At 48.1% G+C, this 17,659-nt stretch overlaps 1 protein-coding gene across 1 annotated transcript; it reads left to right on the top strand.

The window, feature by feature from the left end:
- Window positions 1-2,607: 2,607 nt before the first annotated feature.
- Window positions 2,608-8,410, top strand: LOC113258285 (antileukoproteinase-like). The gene is made up of 4 exons (XM_048222102.1): window positions 2,608-2,692; window positions 4,107-4,268; window positions 4,664-4,813; window positions 8,346-8,410. Exons 1-4 carry the CDS (start codon window positions 2,608-2,610, stop codon window positions 8,408-8,410), a joined length of 462 nt encoding a protein of 153 aa, XP_048078059.1.
- The last annotated feature ends 9,249 nt before the right edge of the window (window positions 8,411-17,659 follow it).

The raw sequence follows: 17,659 nt of genomic DNA, 5'->3' as shown, positions 1-17,659 counted from the left end.
ATTGGTGAATTCTTGCACCGCCCGAGCCATTGACTTTCACCTGATTGTTGCCCCCCATTTGGGGACTCCCATCTGATCGAGAGACATCCCATTTAGACACTGCATCTCCATCCAACGTGATATTGCTTAGCTATAGAAACGAACAAACTCCTGGGAATATAGACATTCTGCTAAGTGTAAGAAGGCAAATTCAACAGGTTATGGCCTGTTCAATTCCACTCAAATGACACCTTCAAAAAGGCAAAACTATAGGGACAGAAAACACATCGACTGTTGCCAGGAGCTGAAGGTGGAATACAGGATCGACTTCGAAGGGTACACTAGAATTTCAAGAGGGGTGTGGAATTGTTCTCTCTCTTGGTTGGGGGGTGGTTATGGGGCTGCAAGCCTTTGTGATGACTCAGAACCGCACACTAAATTGGTGACTTTTACAGACAACATACACACGGTCCTTCCTATTTCGGACCTTATCTTCTCATGGAGAAGCATCTTCATAAACGGGCACTGACAGTCCTCAGTGATAATCATTGAGAGAGTGCTAAGTGCAGGGCAAGATGGGGAACAGAGGACGGGCTCCCAACTCAGAGAGTCTTACGTCCAAAGGGACCTTATTGAAATAAGAATAATGCTTAGTGCTTTACCTGGAGGGGTGTACATCTTCATGGTAAGCTAAGGGAGATAATAGGCTTTCATTTTAAATATCTTTATTTTTATCAAAGTTACACATGCGGATAGACTCAAGAGTCACATAATCTCACAAAAGTTGTTGTGACAAAGAGCGGTTGCTTACCACCCCCCAGAGGAAACCACTTTTGTCTAGATAAGACTTTGTCACTTATCTCCCTGTCTCTAAGTAATAGTCACATTATGTTACACGTGACTTTGCAGTTTTAGAAATAATCTACTGACTTCCCATGAGTGAAGGTGAGATTTTTGTCTACTGCTTTGCTCCCTATACCTCTAGTATACAGACTCACCCTTCCAAACCCCCCTCCCATTAGTTATGAGGCTTTTTAAAAAATTAATTTATTTATTTTAGAGAGAGAGTGCGAGTGGGAGGAGGGGCAGAGGGAGAGGGAGAAGCAGACTCCCCACAGGACATGGAGCCCGAGGCGGGGCTCAATCCCAGGTCATGGTCAGAGTGGAAATCAAGAGTCAGACACTCAGCCAGTCGACTGAGCCACCCAGGCGTCCCATTTTTTTAAAAGCCGTCTTTATTTATTTTAGAGAGAGAGATAGAGTTATGTGACAATATGACGAGATCAGCACTGTTGTTCACATCACTATGACTATGTGGACACTTGTCACAGCTAAACTAGGTAATAAACCAAACTACTTTTCCTTTCTGGCACTACTTTTTATTTTCTTTGACATGAAAAATGGTCAGGTTTTGTGTTTGCTTGGTTTTCTACTTACATATCACTTTTCAACCACAAACTCTTCTCTGGTGGCCAAAATCTCCTCCCCATGTTCATGTGAGCCAAATGTGCTATTAATTTCACCTTCCAGAAGATGAATTTCCTGGAGCCCCGTGACCGTTTCCAGTCTGGACTGGCTGCCCTGTGTTTCTGGCACTCAGATGTCACTCTGGGACCTTCTGTCCCCTGCCATCGTGGGGGCTCCCTTCTTTTCTCCCCTACATTCTGGCTTCTCTATCCCCTGCATTTTTTTTCTTGGTTACACCTTAATGGCTTCCTTTTGATATTTAGAAATGTTCCACATGAACTCCTTGCCACGTGGCCAACGCTCGGTTAATGAGAACCTTCATTATAATTATGAAAGCACAGTGGGGGTAACTTGGGGTGTGGGAAAACTTTTTGAGCACGTCAAACGACATTCTTTGCTTACCTGGCCGTCCGGCTGACTGCTGGGAAGAGTCCTATTGGTTCATCGCGGGAAAGGGGCTTAAATGTGGCTTCCCATCCACTTCACTTCTACCCGACGCTGAGGGGCAGCGTCTTCACTCTGTTCAATGCGCTTCCACCCCCTTAATCTCTGATCCTGCTCAGTGACTCAGGCAGGTAGGACTAGCCCCACCTCACAGCTGGGAGGCCAGAGGCCTGAAGCAGTTTGGGTTGCTGTCCCCTCTTCACCAGTCATGCCACATGGGCGCTTTGAGAACCCCCCGTGGGATTGGCAGAGCGCCCGGAACTGCGGGTATTACGTGGACACAAGTCCGCAGCGAGCAGGTGAAGGCGTCACCTGAGGTCTGGGAAAGGGAGTGACCCTGGGTAATTGGCAGCAAGTCCAGGAGTGTGGGAAGGTCAAGGCACGGAGAAAGGCACCTTTGTAATGTCCTCCTGTTCTGCCCTGTATGCTCCCCTCCGGGCCCCTCCCCCGCTGCATGGCAAAGGCCCAAGGCGGGTGCTTCCAGAATGGCCTCCTGACCAGCCCGTGGACACCTCCCCCTTCAAGTTCCACGTATCCCTTCCTAGGCCTCAGGCTCCTGCCATCAATACCCTGGGTGGCAGAGTTACTGTCCTCCCCTGAATTTCCAGCCTAGGAACACTGGGAGGGCCCTGGGCGCTTCTGGAGGGAACACACCCTCCCAGGGAGGTATAAAGGGAAAGGCAGGCACTGGCCATCACCACCCCACCTGCCGTCACTATGAAACCCAACAGCCTCATCCTCTTCATGGTGCTCCTTGCCCTCCAAATCCTCACGTCCTGGACTGTGGAAGGTGCTAGCAAAGGTGAGTTGGAGTCTCTCAGGCCATATCCAGTGCCAGGGTCCATGATGGCTCAGCATGGCAGTAGTCTCTTCCTAGTCCAGGGGTTGACCTTGAAGTCACCTTTCCAGTGGTGGGCCAGGCCCATGGCCCCTAATTTCTTCTTCTTCTTTTTTTTTTTATTAATAATGATTTTTTATTATATTATGTTAGTCACCATACAGTACATCCCTGGTTTTCGATGTAAGGCTCGATGATTCATTAGTTGTGTATAACACCCAGTGCACCATGCAATATGTGCCCTCCTTACTACCCATCACCGGTCTATCCCATTCCCCCACCCCCCTCCCCTCTGTAGCCCTCAGTTTGTTTCTCATAGTCCATAGTCTCTCATGTTTCATTCCCCCTTCTGATTACCCCCCCTTTCTTTATCCCTTTCTTCCCCTACGGATCATTCTAGTTCTTATGTTCCATAGATGAGAGAAATCATATGATAGTTGTCTTTCTCTGCTTGACTTATTTCACTAAGCATTATCTCCTCCAGTGCCGTCCATGTTGTAGCAAATGTTGAGAACTCATTCTTTCTGATTGCTGAGTAATATTCCATTGTATATATGGACCACAACTTCTCAATCCGGTCATCTGTTGCAGGCCATGGCCCCTAATTTCAAACATCTCTCTGAGGACTTCAGCTAAGAGCTTCTGAGTGTCCAGAAACCCACCTTTCGCCACATGGACCCGGTGACCCCAGCCCCTGTACTGCTTATCGTTCTCTCCACAGCTCCTTCTCTACTGTTTGGTCTTTTGCTCCATCACATTATTCGGATCTCTGCTTAATTTTCCAGAATGTTCTCTTTTTCTCTTACTTTTCCTTTTTAACGGTCACTCTGTCTCAGTGTACTTGTCATTTGATCTGCAATCTTTCCTTCAGGCCCTGATGAGTTGCCTCTCCTACTATCGCGGTCCCTCTCCGCCTCCCTCCCAGTCAACCGCGGGCCAGGAGCTCCCGACGGTGCGCTCTACCCAGCCGTGTGCCGGAGCTGGTTTATACAGGCTCACAACAGCGGAAGGTTACACTTTCAAGACTTTTGCGAGCCAGTGGGCGTCGTGTCGGTAGCTTGAAATCAGCCATAGTGGCGGTATTTACACCATGGAAATTGGCAAACGCCAAAAGGCTTCTCTTAAAACACTGACCAGCACACCACCATCTGTACCTTCTTTCCCGTTCCATTGACTCCCTCTTGGCTGAGTGGCTGGCTGAGCCCAGCACCGCCCCACACCCGCCTTTAAACTGGAACCCTAACAGTTCCCGCTCTTCCTTTGGGGTCGGCTGCCTGAGTTAGGTTTTCTCTCCCCTCCTGGGAAGCTGGTTCCTTGTCCGGAATTGTAGTCATGACTCAGAATCAGCTCCCTCTTCCTCCTTTGTTCTTACCCTTAGAAAAAGCCAAGCATGGAGCTTGCCCCTTCACGCCTCGTGTGTTGTGCCTTGTGTTTGAACCCCCTCAATGCCAGAGCGACTGGCAGTGTCCAAAGGAGCAGAAGTGCTGTCGTGAATATTGTGGCATCAAATGCGTGGATCCTGTAGACCCATCAAAGCCAGGTGGGGAAACACAGCCCGGGAAGAGGGGACCAGGGCGATTTTAGCTTGAGGACACACATCTTGGAGAAGTGGGGGGGACTCCCCGGAACTGGCTGGAGGGTGGAGCAGAGCCACAGCTGACTGACTGCTGTTCTGGGCGAGTCAGTCCAACGGCTGGTGAGCCAGTCAATGAGTTAGCCGCTCATTCAGCTAATGAGTCACTCTGTCTGTCAGACACTTACAACACTGGCTGGGGTCCCCTGGTGGAACAGGGGCTCCTTCAGGACACGCGCTGGGCTCAGTTAGGGTCCTGAGGTAGAGAGGAAGTGATCGGCACGCATGGGTTAGAGATGAGGTAGGAGCTGGGGTGATGTCTAGGAGGGCAAGCCTCTGAGTTGTGGCCCCGTTCTCACCAGTCAAGGTCAATCCTGGGAAGTGTCTAGCAGACACTGGCGAGTGCAAGAAGCCCAACCCCCCAGACCTCTGCCTGAATGACGGCCATTGCCGGAATGGTCTCAAGTGCTGCAAGGGGGTGTGTGGGAACTCATGTTTTGAGCCAGTGGAAGGTGAGATCTGGTGCCCATCCACACCCCCAGTGTCCTGCCACGGCCTCACAAGCTCCTGGTGCCCTGCCCTGTGAAGGAGGGTGCACCACTCCCCCCCAAGTAGATCCACTACCCCTCAATACCACTCACCCCCAGTTTTCTAAGCAAGCAGTTCCCACGGTCACCTGTGACTGCTAGTGCTGGGTCCTGGGAGGAAAGGCTTCTTGGAATGAGCCAGAAGAAAGGAGCCATGATACAAGAGGCCAGAATTTTATCTTTTCATAGCACCTCTGCCTCTGACCCCCTGTGTGACTACAAGCAACTGGCTGTGTCTTCCTTAGCCTTGGTGTCCCCAGCTGTAAAATGGACACAAGTATATCCACTGAGATACCACATGTAAAAGTGCCTTTTAAACCTCGAAGCGCTGTGTGCGTGGAGAGTGTTGCCGCGGTGATGGCCTTGATTGGCTAGGTTATCTGGAACCACAGGAAACACCCGGTATAATGCCCAGATGGAGAGACCATTCCAGGATGATCTAGCCCGATGCCCAGATTTTGCCATAATGAAGATGGGAACAGTCCATGAGCAACCTGGATTTGTTCTTGATTCTTAGATCAAAGGCCAGAGCTGTTTTGACTAATCCAGCTCCATGTTCTCTCTCTTCTTATCCCAAGGGATGTAGGGCTCACTGACAGGGGGACCCTCTGGCTGGGAGGAATGTAAGGGTCTCTGGGATTGTTCCTGTGCTGAGGCTCTGTTTTATTTTCTTTCCACAGATATATTCTTGCCAGTTCAACAAGATTATTAGGACTTCCCAGTACGCATGGTCTGACGATTCCTTTGTTCCCCAAGCCTGAGAAAAATGAAAGTGTCTTGACGAAGGTGTGGCTCTGTGACCAACACCTCCAGGGTCTAAGTGTGGGCCTGTTTTATCTGTGTATGCCCAGCATCCAACGTGAGGCTTGGCGCACAAGAGGAAATGACTGTTGGTTAGTGAATAAATAAATACTCAAGGTTTTCTCTGCATTTCCATCTTCCTTGACTCATTGCATCTGGTCTAGAATATGAGGGGTGAGGTGAAGGATGACATGTCTGCATGTGTGGGTTTCTCCCCTAAGCTAGGAAGTGGAAAAACAGAGCATTTCAGAGCCAAGCAGGTAGGGTTTTAAATCCTGCACCCGTAGATTAATGGCTCTGTAATTTGGGACAAATTTGAGGGACTTTGTCCCACTGAGCCTCACTTTTGTTTTCTGTAACATGGGGAGGAGAATGGCAGTGCGAATTCCATAAAGCTGAGGATGAGAGGTATAACGTGGGAAATGAGGAGCTCGACTGTCACCTAATGAGGGGAAGAGGTGAAAAGCTGCTCGCCAATGGCGAGGTCCCCCAGCACCTCACCCTCGCTCCCGACCTAGCTGCAGGGTGGCACAGCCAGGCATAAAGCCATCAGGCAGAGAATGAGGGGATCCTCATCTGGAAAAACTGAACTGATCCAGAGGAAAGATCCTGCAGCAAGAGACAGATGGTGGAAAGGTAACTAACCTTAGGGAGCGCCGCTACCCGCGGTGTCTGCCTTTCCCTGGGCACACGGAGAGGCTGAGTTGTTCACCTCCCTCTTCGACTGAGTGTAGCTACTTGTACGCTCTGGTCAGTGAAATGGGAGCAGGAGTGCTGTGTTCCGATTCTGGACCTGGCCCATAAAACTCTCTCGGCACCTGCTGGCTGCATGGAGAGGACGTCAAGGACCCGGAGGAAGGAGCCCAGCCTTCTGAATTTCTGTGTGGGTCCCAGGCTGTCCTCTGCACTTGCTTGGGACTATGACATGAGCTAGAAATACATGTGTACCGGGTTAAGGCACTGAGATTTGGAATTTGTGCATGACATGAATGGTACTGCTCCTGACCACCGTTTGGAGTCCAATGTCAGCCCACTGGATGGCCTTGCTCCACTTCCTGCCTCTGAGTTCTTCATTTCATCATGGATCCCATATGAAAATGTTTCTGGTCCATCTCTGGGTGGGATTGGGGGTGGGAAACGAAATGAGAAGAATCTGAAGAATCTGAAACCTGTTTTACTCTGTTCTGGCCAGATTGTCAGTTATAGGTGAGGAACTTTCCTGATGCAAGTTTATGCCCAACAGACCCTGACCGGGACTAGACATTGTCACCCAGGCGTTTCCATTGGTAGCCATGCAGGGCTCCTGGAGGAGAGTCAGGTGTTCCCCTCCTTGCTCTCTTGGACTGCACAGTGATGTCCCTGCCCCCTGCTCTGGGTGCCGGGCCTTTTGGGGTATCCTTGGGGATCATCCCCAGAACTCTGGAAGATTCCCCAGATGTTCCTTCCTTCCCAGCTCTCCCCCTTCTCTTCAAAATCTCTTCCTTTCTTGTGCAATTCCCTTCCCTGTGCCTCTGCATCCCCTTTTCCTGGGATGTGCAGCCCTCACTACAGGAATACATGTATCAATACATTATCTGCACTCCCCAGTCCACTGAACAGCAAGCGAATTTCTCACATATGCTCTGGCGTTTGGCGGGGACGTGGGGGACTCAAATCTCAGTGTCTATTGATTCTGTGTGGCGGAGCGGTGATGTCTGGAAGAGGGGAGGGAGAAACCAATCTTTTGGGGGGTGGGTAAGGGGGAAAGGTGGCAGTGTTCCACCTGGCTCAAGCTCAACTCTCAACCAAGCTTATCTAAACTCAAATATCTGGACCACAAGATTCAGTTTTCCCTGCAAGTCTCTCAAGGTTTATATGAATTAATCAGATCTTATTCCGTGGGATCTATTCATTCTGACCTTATTGTGCTAAGAGAGCGTCTCGCCCTCCAGCACTCTGGATCCATTCTGAACTTGCCCTACCCTGACAGCTCCATACTCAAGTCACTTCTTTCCTGTCCTTGGTTTTTCCCATTCTTCAGAAGAGGGTGGAGAAAATCTTCTCTCATCCTCTTTTCAAATAAATCTCCTTTCGTGGAAGTAAGCTTGAGGGGTATCTCTTTCTTCCAGCCACAGCGAACCTTGAGTCAGTCTCTCGAGGTACAGGCAGCAGGGGCATTGAGGAATAACCTGGCTCGGCTTCAGGAACAGCATTTGTCCACAGCTCGGCCGTTGGCTCAGTGTTGACACTGGGCATGACCTCTCATTTGTGTAATGAAGGGATGGTTCAGCCGACTTTCAATGTCCCACTCTGTTCTGCTGTTTTAAAAACTAATGATTCATAGATTCCTTTTGAAGGAAAGCCCTGGAAGGATAGACTACCTCACTTTGTTCTAGAAACTCCCTGAGATCCATGAACTCCCTCCCTGTCTCGGCCTCGCCTCAGCCTCATCTTCTCTGGTGTCTGCGGCCAGCTTCCAGAGCACCTCCTTGCCTGCTGACTGTTTTCTGAGGAGTGTCCCAGTTAGCCACGACTAGAAACTCAGAGACCGTCTGTCTGGTAACACCTTCTCAGTGTACAGATGGGGAAACCGAGGCTCACAGCGACAGTATGCCCCAAATCATACAGCAAGTCCATGGTGGGACTCCAAGCCCTGCATTCTTTGTCTTTTTTCCAGTTTCTGTTCTTCAGATGATAGAGCGGCTGCTGTGGTGTGCCGTCCGGATCCTCTCACAGGCCTGAGGCGCCGATGCCTCCACGCGCCGGGAGGCCTGGCCGCTGACGCTCGCAGCTGAGCCGCTCCCCGGGAATGTCCCCGCCCAAGCGCGCTGCTGCATCCGAGCGTACACCCCACTCCCCGGGCAACCAGGGGAACCGGTATCCGCTGACTGCTGGGTGTTGGGGCACAAAGGCTGAGCTCCCTAGTTTGATTCGGGACACCTCCGAGGGGCCCCTCAGCCCCTGAGCTGCCGGTGGGATCGGCTGAGCCTTTGAGGGGTTTTTTTTGTTGTTTTTTTTTTGTTTTTTTTATAATAATTTTTTGTTATGTTATGTTAGTCACCATACAGTACATCCCCAGTTTTTGATGTAAAGTTCCATGATTCATTACTTGCGTATAACACCCAGTGCACCATGCGATACGTGCCCTCCTTACTACCCATCACCGGCCTAGCCCATCTCCCCCCCTCCCCTCTGAAGCCCTCAGAACCATGAGAGACTGTGGACTCTGGGAAACAAACTGAGCCTTTGTTGTAACTGCATCCCACGTCCACTAGTCCTTCTACACAATCGGCTTCTTTTACCTCTTGGCTGTTGCTCTCCGAATACTCCCCAGGAAACCTCTTGTACATAAATCACTGCCTCGGACCCACTTCCCTAAGGAAGATTATAAAAAGACACATCTGATAAAGACGTTTACCCAAAATATACAAAGAACTCTTTAAAAATCAACTTTAAGAAAACAACTCAATTAAAAAATAGGCCAAAGACCTGAAAGCAGACACCTCGCCAAAGAACATATACAGATGGCAAATAAGCACAAGATGCTCCGCATCCTATGTCTTCAGGGAAATGCAAATAAAAACAATGAGATTCTCTAGACACCTGTTAGAGTGGCTGAAATCTGCAACACTGACAACAGCCAAGGCAAATGTGGAGCAATGGAATTCTCATGCATTGCTGATGGGAATGCAAAATGGTGCAGCCACGTTGGAAAACGATTTGGCAATTTCTTACCAAATTAAACATACTTTGACCATATGATTAAGCAAGCATGCCCCTTGGTATTTACCCAAAAGAAAAAGAGAACTTACGTCCACAGGAAAGAACCGCACAAGGATGTTGATAGCAGCTGTACTCGTAATTGCCCAAATTTGCAAGCAACCAGATGTCCTTCAGTAGGTGAATGGATAAGTAAATTGTGGTACATCCAGACGATGGGATATTTTTCAGAAGAAATGAGCTATTGAGCCATGGAAAGACGGAAGAAATGTAAATATGTATTACTAAGTGAAAGAAACCGATCTGAAAAGGCTACATCTTATATGATTCCAACTGTGTGACATTCCAGAAAAGGCAAGACTACAGAGACAGTAAAAAGATCAGAGGTTGCCAGGGCTTAGGGAGGGGGAAATAAATTGGTGGGGTATTTTTAGGACAATGAAACTACTCTGTATAATACCGTAATGATCGACATATGTCATGATACGTTTGTCCAAACCCATGGAATGGACAAACACCAAGAGTGAGCCCTGCTGTCAACTCTGGACTCCCGGTGATTGTGATGTGTCCGTGGATTGTAACAGATGGACCACTCCAGTGGGGGAATGTCAATAGTGGGGGAAGCTGTGCCTGTGTGTGGGGGGAGAAAGTATACAGGAAATCTCTGTACCTGTCTCTTAATTTTGCTGGGAATCTAAAACTGCTCTTAAAAAAAAAAGTCTTAAAAAAAAGAACTAGGGAATCAAATCTGATTTCTGAACTCTTTCAATATTTTTTAATTCATTGGTAAGAGTTGCATTTTTTAAACAAAGTAATCATTATCCAAACAATGGGAGGAGAAAAGTAGGAAGACAAGAAGAACCAAGCACCACTCTTGCAGCACGAGTTCTGTGTGCAGCCCAGAGCTTTCTCTCCTTTCGGGGCTCAGCCTCCCTCTCCTACAAGGTGATGCATGGGCATATCTCAGCACCGTATTTCCCTGCGTCTGGGCTCCTCAGTCTGGACCCGCCCCTGATGGACGTGAAGAAAGTGTGTGGCGGGATGGTCTAGGAGGTCTTTGGCATTCCAAGTTTCCCCAAAAGATCCAGAGCGGTCATTGACATAACGTGATTAGTCCTTTTGAGCCCTCCACCTGCTGCGATATGCAGGTGATCTTTATTTTCCAAGCGTCCAGGTGACAGACAGACTTATGACAACCCCCTCCCGAAGCATAAACAATTCGCAAATAACGCACGGTCTAAATCTACACAGAGAAAAAGAAACATTTTCCAAAAATTCTCCCATAATTTGCAAAGCCATCCTCTCCACAAAGGAGCTAGTATTCACGTTACTTGACAAAACATCGCTTTCATTCCTTTCAAACCGTGACTCTTGCAATCTATGGGGCATCAAAACCAGTTCATACAGAAAATAAGCCAAGACTTTCACAGGACTATGTGTACGGACTGGCAGGTCACCCGCCTCTTCCGGCTCCCTGTCTGGAGGGAAGGTGTGGCTTGTTCTTTCTGATTCAAATGCATTTTTCCCTTGATTGTGATCACACCTGATACACAGTTTCAAATATTTCTTTAATTTTTTTTAGAGGAGGGAGGTGCAGAGAGAGAGAGAATCTCAAGCAGGCTCCACACCCAGCACATGAGTCTGATGCGGGGCTCGATCTCATGACCCTGAGATCATGACCTGAGCCGAAATCAAGAACTGGATGCTTGATGGACTGAGTCACCCAAGTGCCCCAGATACACAACCGTAGATCTTCTTCTTCTTCTTCTTCTTCTTCTTTTTTTTTTTTTTTTGGTTTACATTATAACACAATATCCCAGTGTTATATAAACTTCATAAATATCCTGATCTTCACGACAGCAGCGGCCACGTCCATCGGCTCTATGAACCCTTTGCACAGCACGCACTTGGACGGACAGAAAAAGCGTGTTCCGCTGAACTCAGCTAATGACCACATTGTTGCTCATTTCAAGGCTTTGTCATCACTTCTGTAACTCCGCAGGACAAACTCGTTGTTCCCGGTTCTTGGTTTCTGTTGTAGATTACATGCATATGTAAATCTTTGTAGGTGAATCATTGTTTCTTTATTTCAGATTTTTCTGCTAGGACAGATGTCTAGAAGTGGAATGTACTGGGTCAAAGGGTTTGGATATTTTTAAGGCTTTCAACACAAAACATTCCCTCTCTCTGGTCCCTGCAAGGCCTTTATGAAAATCAAATGAGGCAGAGGATAGAAATGATTGTGTTAGGGACTTACGGGGGTGCCTGGCAGATAGTCAGCGCTCAAGAAATGCTGCCCACCTTTGAACAAGGGACACATCACACTGACGTACAGAGACGCACGAGTGTGCCTGTAAACACCCAGATCTGTAATACAAATGCACCCATCCCCTTGGTAGGGAGCTTCTCGCCCACAGGAAGTACATGTTTTCCTGGGTATCTGCAAACAGGCCTGACGGGCTTGTCAAATACTAACGTGCACAAGAACCGTGAAATACAGATTTGGAGGCAGTGCGTCTGGGATGGGGCCCCAGCTGCATGTCTTAAGCTCTCAGGTAGGCCGTGGCTGCTGGCCTGGGGACCACCACATGGCTGGCAAGCAGGCATGCCACAAAGCCACCACAGGCACAGAGAAACACACACGTAGACCTAAGTAAAAACGCCCACATGGACGCGAATTTACAATCTCAGAAATACGCTCGGAAACAGGAGTCAGACTTCCGAGGGCAGGGATCCACGCTTGATGGAAACAATCTGTTAGCACCTACCTAGAAGCCAAGAAAAGCTGTGCTCTGTGAGATCGTTAGGACTGCACCGAAACCCCTACTGGTCCTTGCCGAGAGAGGAGGGAGCAGATAAAGCGATGGCCAGTGTTCAGTAGGGCCAGGGCGGGGTGGGACCGAGAAGGACAGGACAGGACAATCGGGACATTCTCTCCCTGAAGGAAGTGCTGCTCCCACGAGTGGGGCTTGGATTCCTCCTGAAACGTCGGCTCTGACCTCTTTGGAACCCGGCAGCTCTCCCCTCCTCAGTACCATGCCTTAAACCGCGTTAAGCTCCTCAGCTGTCCCCGGGTCCGTAAGGCTGGCGGCGTCAGGAAAAGAGGCAGTTGGCACTGTGGCTCTGGTTCTGTCCCACGCTGGATGTCCTGTGAACAAGAGGGCAAGACCTTGCCCTTCTCTAAGCCCCGATCTGTCCACTTCTGCACCAGCGTGAGACCCATCACCCTCCCTGCCCCATGTCGTCCTTCCTTTCTGCCGCCCCCAACTCAGACACTCTGCACCTTTGTGGTTGGTTCAGTTGATATTCCAGGGATCATGTGATCCAGTCTCCGCAGTGTATTCATAGGGAAACTGAGGCCCTTAAAGGAGAAAGCGCTGGTCCCCATTTTTGGAACCCGCATCCCTCCTCTCAGCTGACCTTGTAGCTCCAGCCGGTGAATTCCCCTAACGCGAGTTTGTCTAACGAAGAAGCCTCTTTATGACGATGTGACAACGTCTCACGTGACGAATACATCCAGGCGCTTGAGAGAATGTCTGCATTCTCTTTGAGGGATGTGTCTGCCTACTTCTGAGATTTTTCTATATTTTTCTGGTCAGTTTTTTCACTGAGTAACTTCTTATTTCCAATACTTCTAATGTACAGACTTGATATGTAATTTGCCGAGATACTCATAATACCTAGGTATGTTTTAATTAACCTGTCGTAAAATGCAGCACAGGGAGAAAAGTGTCTAAAACATAAAACACGCAAATGTAATGAATTGTTCTAAAACAAACCCCATGTAAACACCGCTCAGATGAAGCTTTTAAAAATGTTTCTAGGGGCGCCTGGGTGGCTCAGTCGTTAAGCGTCTGCCTTCAGCTCAGGGCGTGATCCCTGTGTTCTGGGATCGAGCCCCACATCAGGCTTCTCCGCTGGGAGCCTGCTTCTTCCTCTCCCACTCCCCCTGCTTGTGTTCCCTCTCTCACTGGCTGTCTCTATCTCTGTCGAATAAATAAATAAAATCTTAAAAAAAAAATGTTTCTAGTGACTTAGAAGCCCCTATATGCCTGTTCCCAGCCGTAATTGCCTTCCTCAGACAAAGGGAACCAGTAAGTTGATTTTTGTGGTAATCACTTCCTTGCTTTTAGTTATGCAGTGGACCTTTATATCAGTATTTTCAAGTCAGTTGTCTGCTTGCACTCACCATTATGCTTCGAAGTTCATCCAAGGTGTTGAGCATAGCTCTGTACTGCTCATTCACATTGATATCCAGTAGTATGAACTTACCACACTCTCTCCATCCTTCTAGCGCATACTGGTGGACAGCTGGGTCGCTTCCAGATTTTGGCTATTTTGAGTGATGCTGCTACGAACATTTCCCTACCTGTCTCTTGTACACATGGAAATGCATTTCTCTTGGGGTTTGTTGCATCAGAAATGATGTGTTTTCTCAAATTTATAAGATCACAACCAATTGTTTTCCAAAGAATTGCCCCCAGCTCGCTCTCTCACCCCAGCGGATGAGTGTTCCAGTTGTTCCTCACCCTTGAAAAGAACAACTCAGTGTTGCCAGACAATTCAGTGTTGGCCAACTTGGTGGATGAAAATTGGTCATGCAAATACTATCCTCTATTACATTCTAAAATCTTTTTCGTTTTCCTTTTTGTATTAAGGCTACAACCGGTCAGAATTGATTGTGCCCGTGATGAGAAGTAGTGATCAGGTTTCTCTTCTTTTTCTTTTTTAAAAATATGGATGTGGGGCGCCTGGGTGCCTCAGTCAGTTAAGGGTCTGACTCTTGATCTCAGCTCAGGTCTTGATCTCAGGGTCGTGAGTTCAAGCCCTGTGTTGGGCTCCACACTGGGTGTGGAGCCTACTTAAAAAAAATAAAAATACAGATAAGGATATTTGTCCCAGGGGCATTTATTGAAAAGACTCTCTTGTCCCTACTGGTCTGCAAGACAACCTGTGACATAAATCAACTTCCTGTATCGACGTAGGGGACCATCTGAGGGCTCTGTCCTATTCTGTTTTTGCTGCTTTCCAACTTACTGACTCTCGGTTGCAAAGCCGTCCTTATTGCCGGCTTGGAATATGGGAACATGTCTCCCTTGCCAGCTGGCCCACCGTTCATCTTTGTCAGTAGCAGGTGCAGGACAGACATCGGAGGAGGAAGGGGCTTCTCTTCTGTTCTAGACGTGCTTTCCTTTTTCTTGCTCCCGCACTGCTGCCCTGGTGTGTGTGTACTCTTACCAGAGAACCGATTCCGAACTCGGGTTCAGCTGCTGGCCCCTCAAAACTCAATACTTGAGAGACAAGTGATGGGGAGAAAGGAAAGTTTGCTTTATACAGAAGCTGGCAACCTGGGAAGATGGTGGACTAATATCTCAACGACCACCCTCCCCGTGCAAGGAAGCCAGAGGGTTGTAAAGGGGAAGGCGTGGAAAGGGGAGGAAAAGCAGATTCTCCGGGGCGGTTAGTCCTATGTCAATGTGACCCTGAACAGACTTGCTGGCATTGGCGGCAGCTGCTTTCGAATGTGGTCCAGCCTTATCTTCTGGGAAAGTTTGGTCCTTCACTCCTCAAGGCCAGTCAGTGGTCTGCAAATCTCAAGGAAAGTTCCTTCTGCTACAGACTGAGGGACTTGAGTGAAGTGGCAGGTGCATAAGCTGGAAGCAAGTTAAACCTTCAGATGGGCTGGAGAGCTGCTACAGACCGTTGGAGCTTACCCAGCAGGTGCCGTCAGTGGAAGGCCCACACAGGCAACTCCTAGAAGACGTCCTAGGATAACCTGGCAAACTTCCTAAGCGTGAGTCCTGCAGGTGCGCGAGCTCGCTTCCTGGTGACTTCCTGGGTACCGCTTCCCAGTTAGTTTAACAGCACCCCCCGCAGGCAGCTTCTCGGAGCATTTCTCCAGCTCCCCAGCAAGCCTCTGCCCAGGGGCTGTGCACCAGCTCTGGTTTGGGACAACCCAGCCAACTTGTATGCCAGCCAACAGGCTGCTACCACACCCTCTCCAGTGAGTCTGAATCCTAACCTTAGAGAGGATTCACTCTCCTGAAAATGTGTTCCTTCCTTGACTACTCTTCCTTAGCTCTAGGGTTTTCTTTAGCCTACTCTTCTATTCCCTTTTAGTGAATTCCCTGTAACCATGAATAATAGTCATATTCAATGTGTCCTGTTCACATCACTGTGTTCTTTCTGTCTTCTCACTGGATGCTAATACACCATTAGTCTGAGTCTAACCTTGGCCAAATATCGTGATCAATATTTTACTTACTCTAACTTTATAAAAATCTGAATTGCTTGGGGGCGCCTGGGTGGCTCAGTCGTTAAGCGTCTGCCTTCGGTTCAGGGCGTGATCCTGGCATTCTGGGATCAAGCCCCACATCAGGCTCCTCCGCTGGAAGCCTGCTTCTTCCTCTCCCACTCCCCTGGCTTGTGTTCCCTCGCTTGCTGGCTGTCTCTATCTCTGTCAAATAAATAAATAAAATCTTTTAAAAAAAAATCTGAATTGCTTGTAGAGTAAGTATTTCTGCCTTATTCTTATGTTCTTCAAGGGTATGTCTTTGCTATTCTTGTCCCTTGGCTTTTCTAAATGAATTTTTAAAATAGTTTCTGCAAGATAACGTACACATGCAAGCAAACGAGACAACAACAACCGGTTGGGATTTTGATTGGGATTGCATTGACCCTATAAATAAATGTGGGGAGAAAGTACATCTTTACAGTATTAGGGTTTCCAATTTATGAATATGGTATAGCTCTCTTTCTATTTAGATCTTCTTCAATTTCTCTCAATAAAGTTACTATTTTCTACATAAAGATCATGCACATCTTTTCTTAGTTTTATTCTCTTTTCATTTGATTTTTTTCTGCTACTGTAAGAAGTTTCATTTTGGGGGCGCCTAGGTGGCTCTGTTGGTTAAGTGTCTGCCTTGGGCTCAGACTATGATCCCAGGGTACTGGGATCCAGCCCCACATCAAGATCCCTACTCAGCAGGAAGCCTGCTTCTCCCTCTCAGTCTGCCACTGCCCCTGCCTGTGCTCTCTTGCTCTCTCTCTCTCTCAAATAATGAATTAAAATCTTAAAAAAAAAAAAAAAGAAGTTAAGAAGTTTCATCTTCAGTTTTTTCTTGCTGGAATGTAGAAATATAATTAATTTTTTCAATACTTGATTTTTTAAAATATTGATTTTGTGCTCAAGGGACCTCGATAAAATTCCCGGTTAATTTTTGTTGAGGGAACAGAAGGCAAGCTGAGGACAAAGCAGAAGCTGATATCCCACAACCCCTCGCCCCCAAGATGGGATATATGAGACATTCTTCAGTCACGCCAGGCTGCCCTAAAGCTGAGCAAAGGAAAAACAAGTAGTTAACGTACAGAGATCACAATCCTGCAAGACCGAGTCTCCCTCAGTTTACAAAAGTCTTAGCAATTTACAAGAACAAAGCATTTCTATCAATGTTCTAGCTTCCAGAAGGGAATGTAAATAACAAGTAAATGTCCTTATAACCTGCAGCCCATCCACAGATACTTGGAGTGGGCAGAGTGTAATGTTCCTCCAGGAAGCTCCCAACTATCTTACAGCTAATGCCTTGCTGGAGGGGTAAACAACCTTAACTTGACCATGGCAAGGCCTCCGGAATCCTGTGAGTCTTCTTTAACATATGAAAGTTCTTTCTCAAACCTCCCTTTTTCCTTACCTCCCCCAACCCCATAGTATATAATCAGCCACCCCTCACAACCCGGGGGAAGCAGCTCTTTCTGCCCACGGGTCCTGTCCCCGTGCTTTAATAAACCACCAATTTTGCACCAAAGACCCTCAAGAATTCTTTCTTGGTCGTCGGCTCCGGACTCCAGCCCACCGAACCTCACCGATATTCCAAAACCCCATCAATGTCCACTTTTTTTTTTTTTTAAGATTTTGTTTATTTATTCGACGGAGATAGAGACAGCCAGCGAGAGAGGGAACACAAGCAGGGGGAGTGGGAGAGGAAGAAGCAGGCTCATAGCGGAGGAGGCTGACGTGGGGCTCGATCCCATAACGCCAGGATCATGCCCTGAGCCGAAGGCAGACGCTTAACCGCTGTGCCACCCAGGCGCCCCGAATGTCCACTTTTTATTTCTGATAATGGTTATTATACCTTTTCTATTACTTATTTGATTGGTATTGCCAGAGGTTATTTTATTTTGAACACCTTTTTAAAGAAACAACTTCTGGGGCGCCTGGGTGGCTCAGTCAGTTAAGAGTCTGACGTTGGCTCAGGTCATGATCTCAGGCTC

The sequence above is a fragment of the Ursus arctos genome, unplaced genomic scaffold (assembly GCF_023065955.2).
Source record: "Ursus arctos isolate Adak ecotype North America unplaced genomic scaffold, UrsArc2.0 scaffold_16, whole genome shotgun sequence".
NCBI lineage: Eukaryota > Metazoa > Chordata > Mammalia > Carnivora > Ursidae > Ursus > Ursus arctos.
This window is presented reverse-complemented; position numbering and strand designations above follow the sequence as displayed.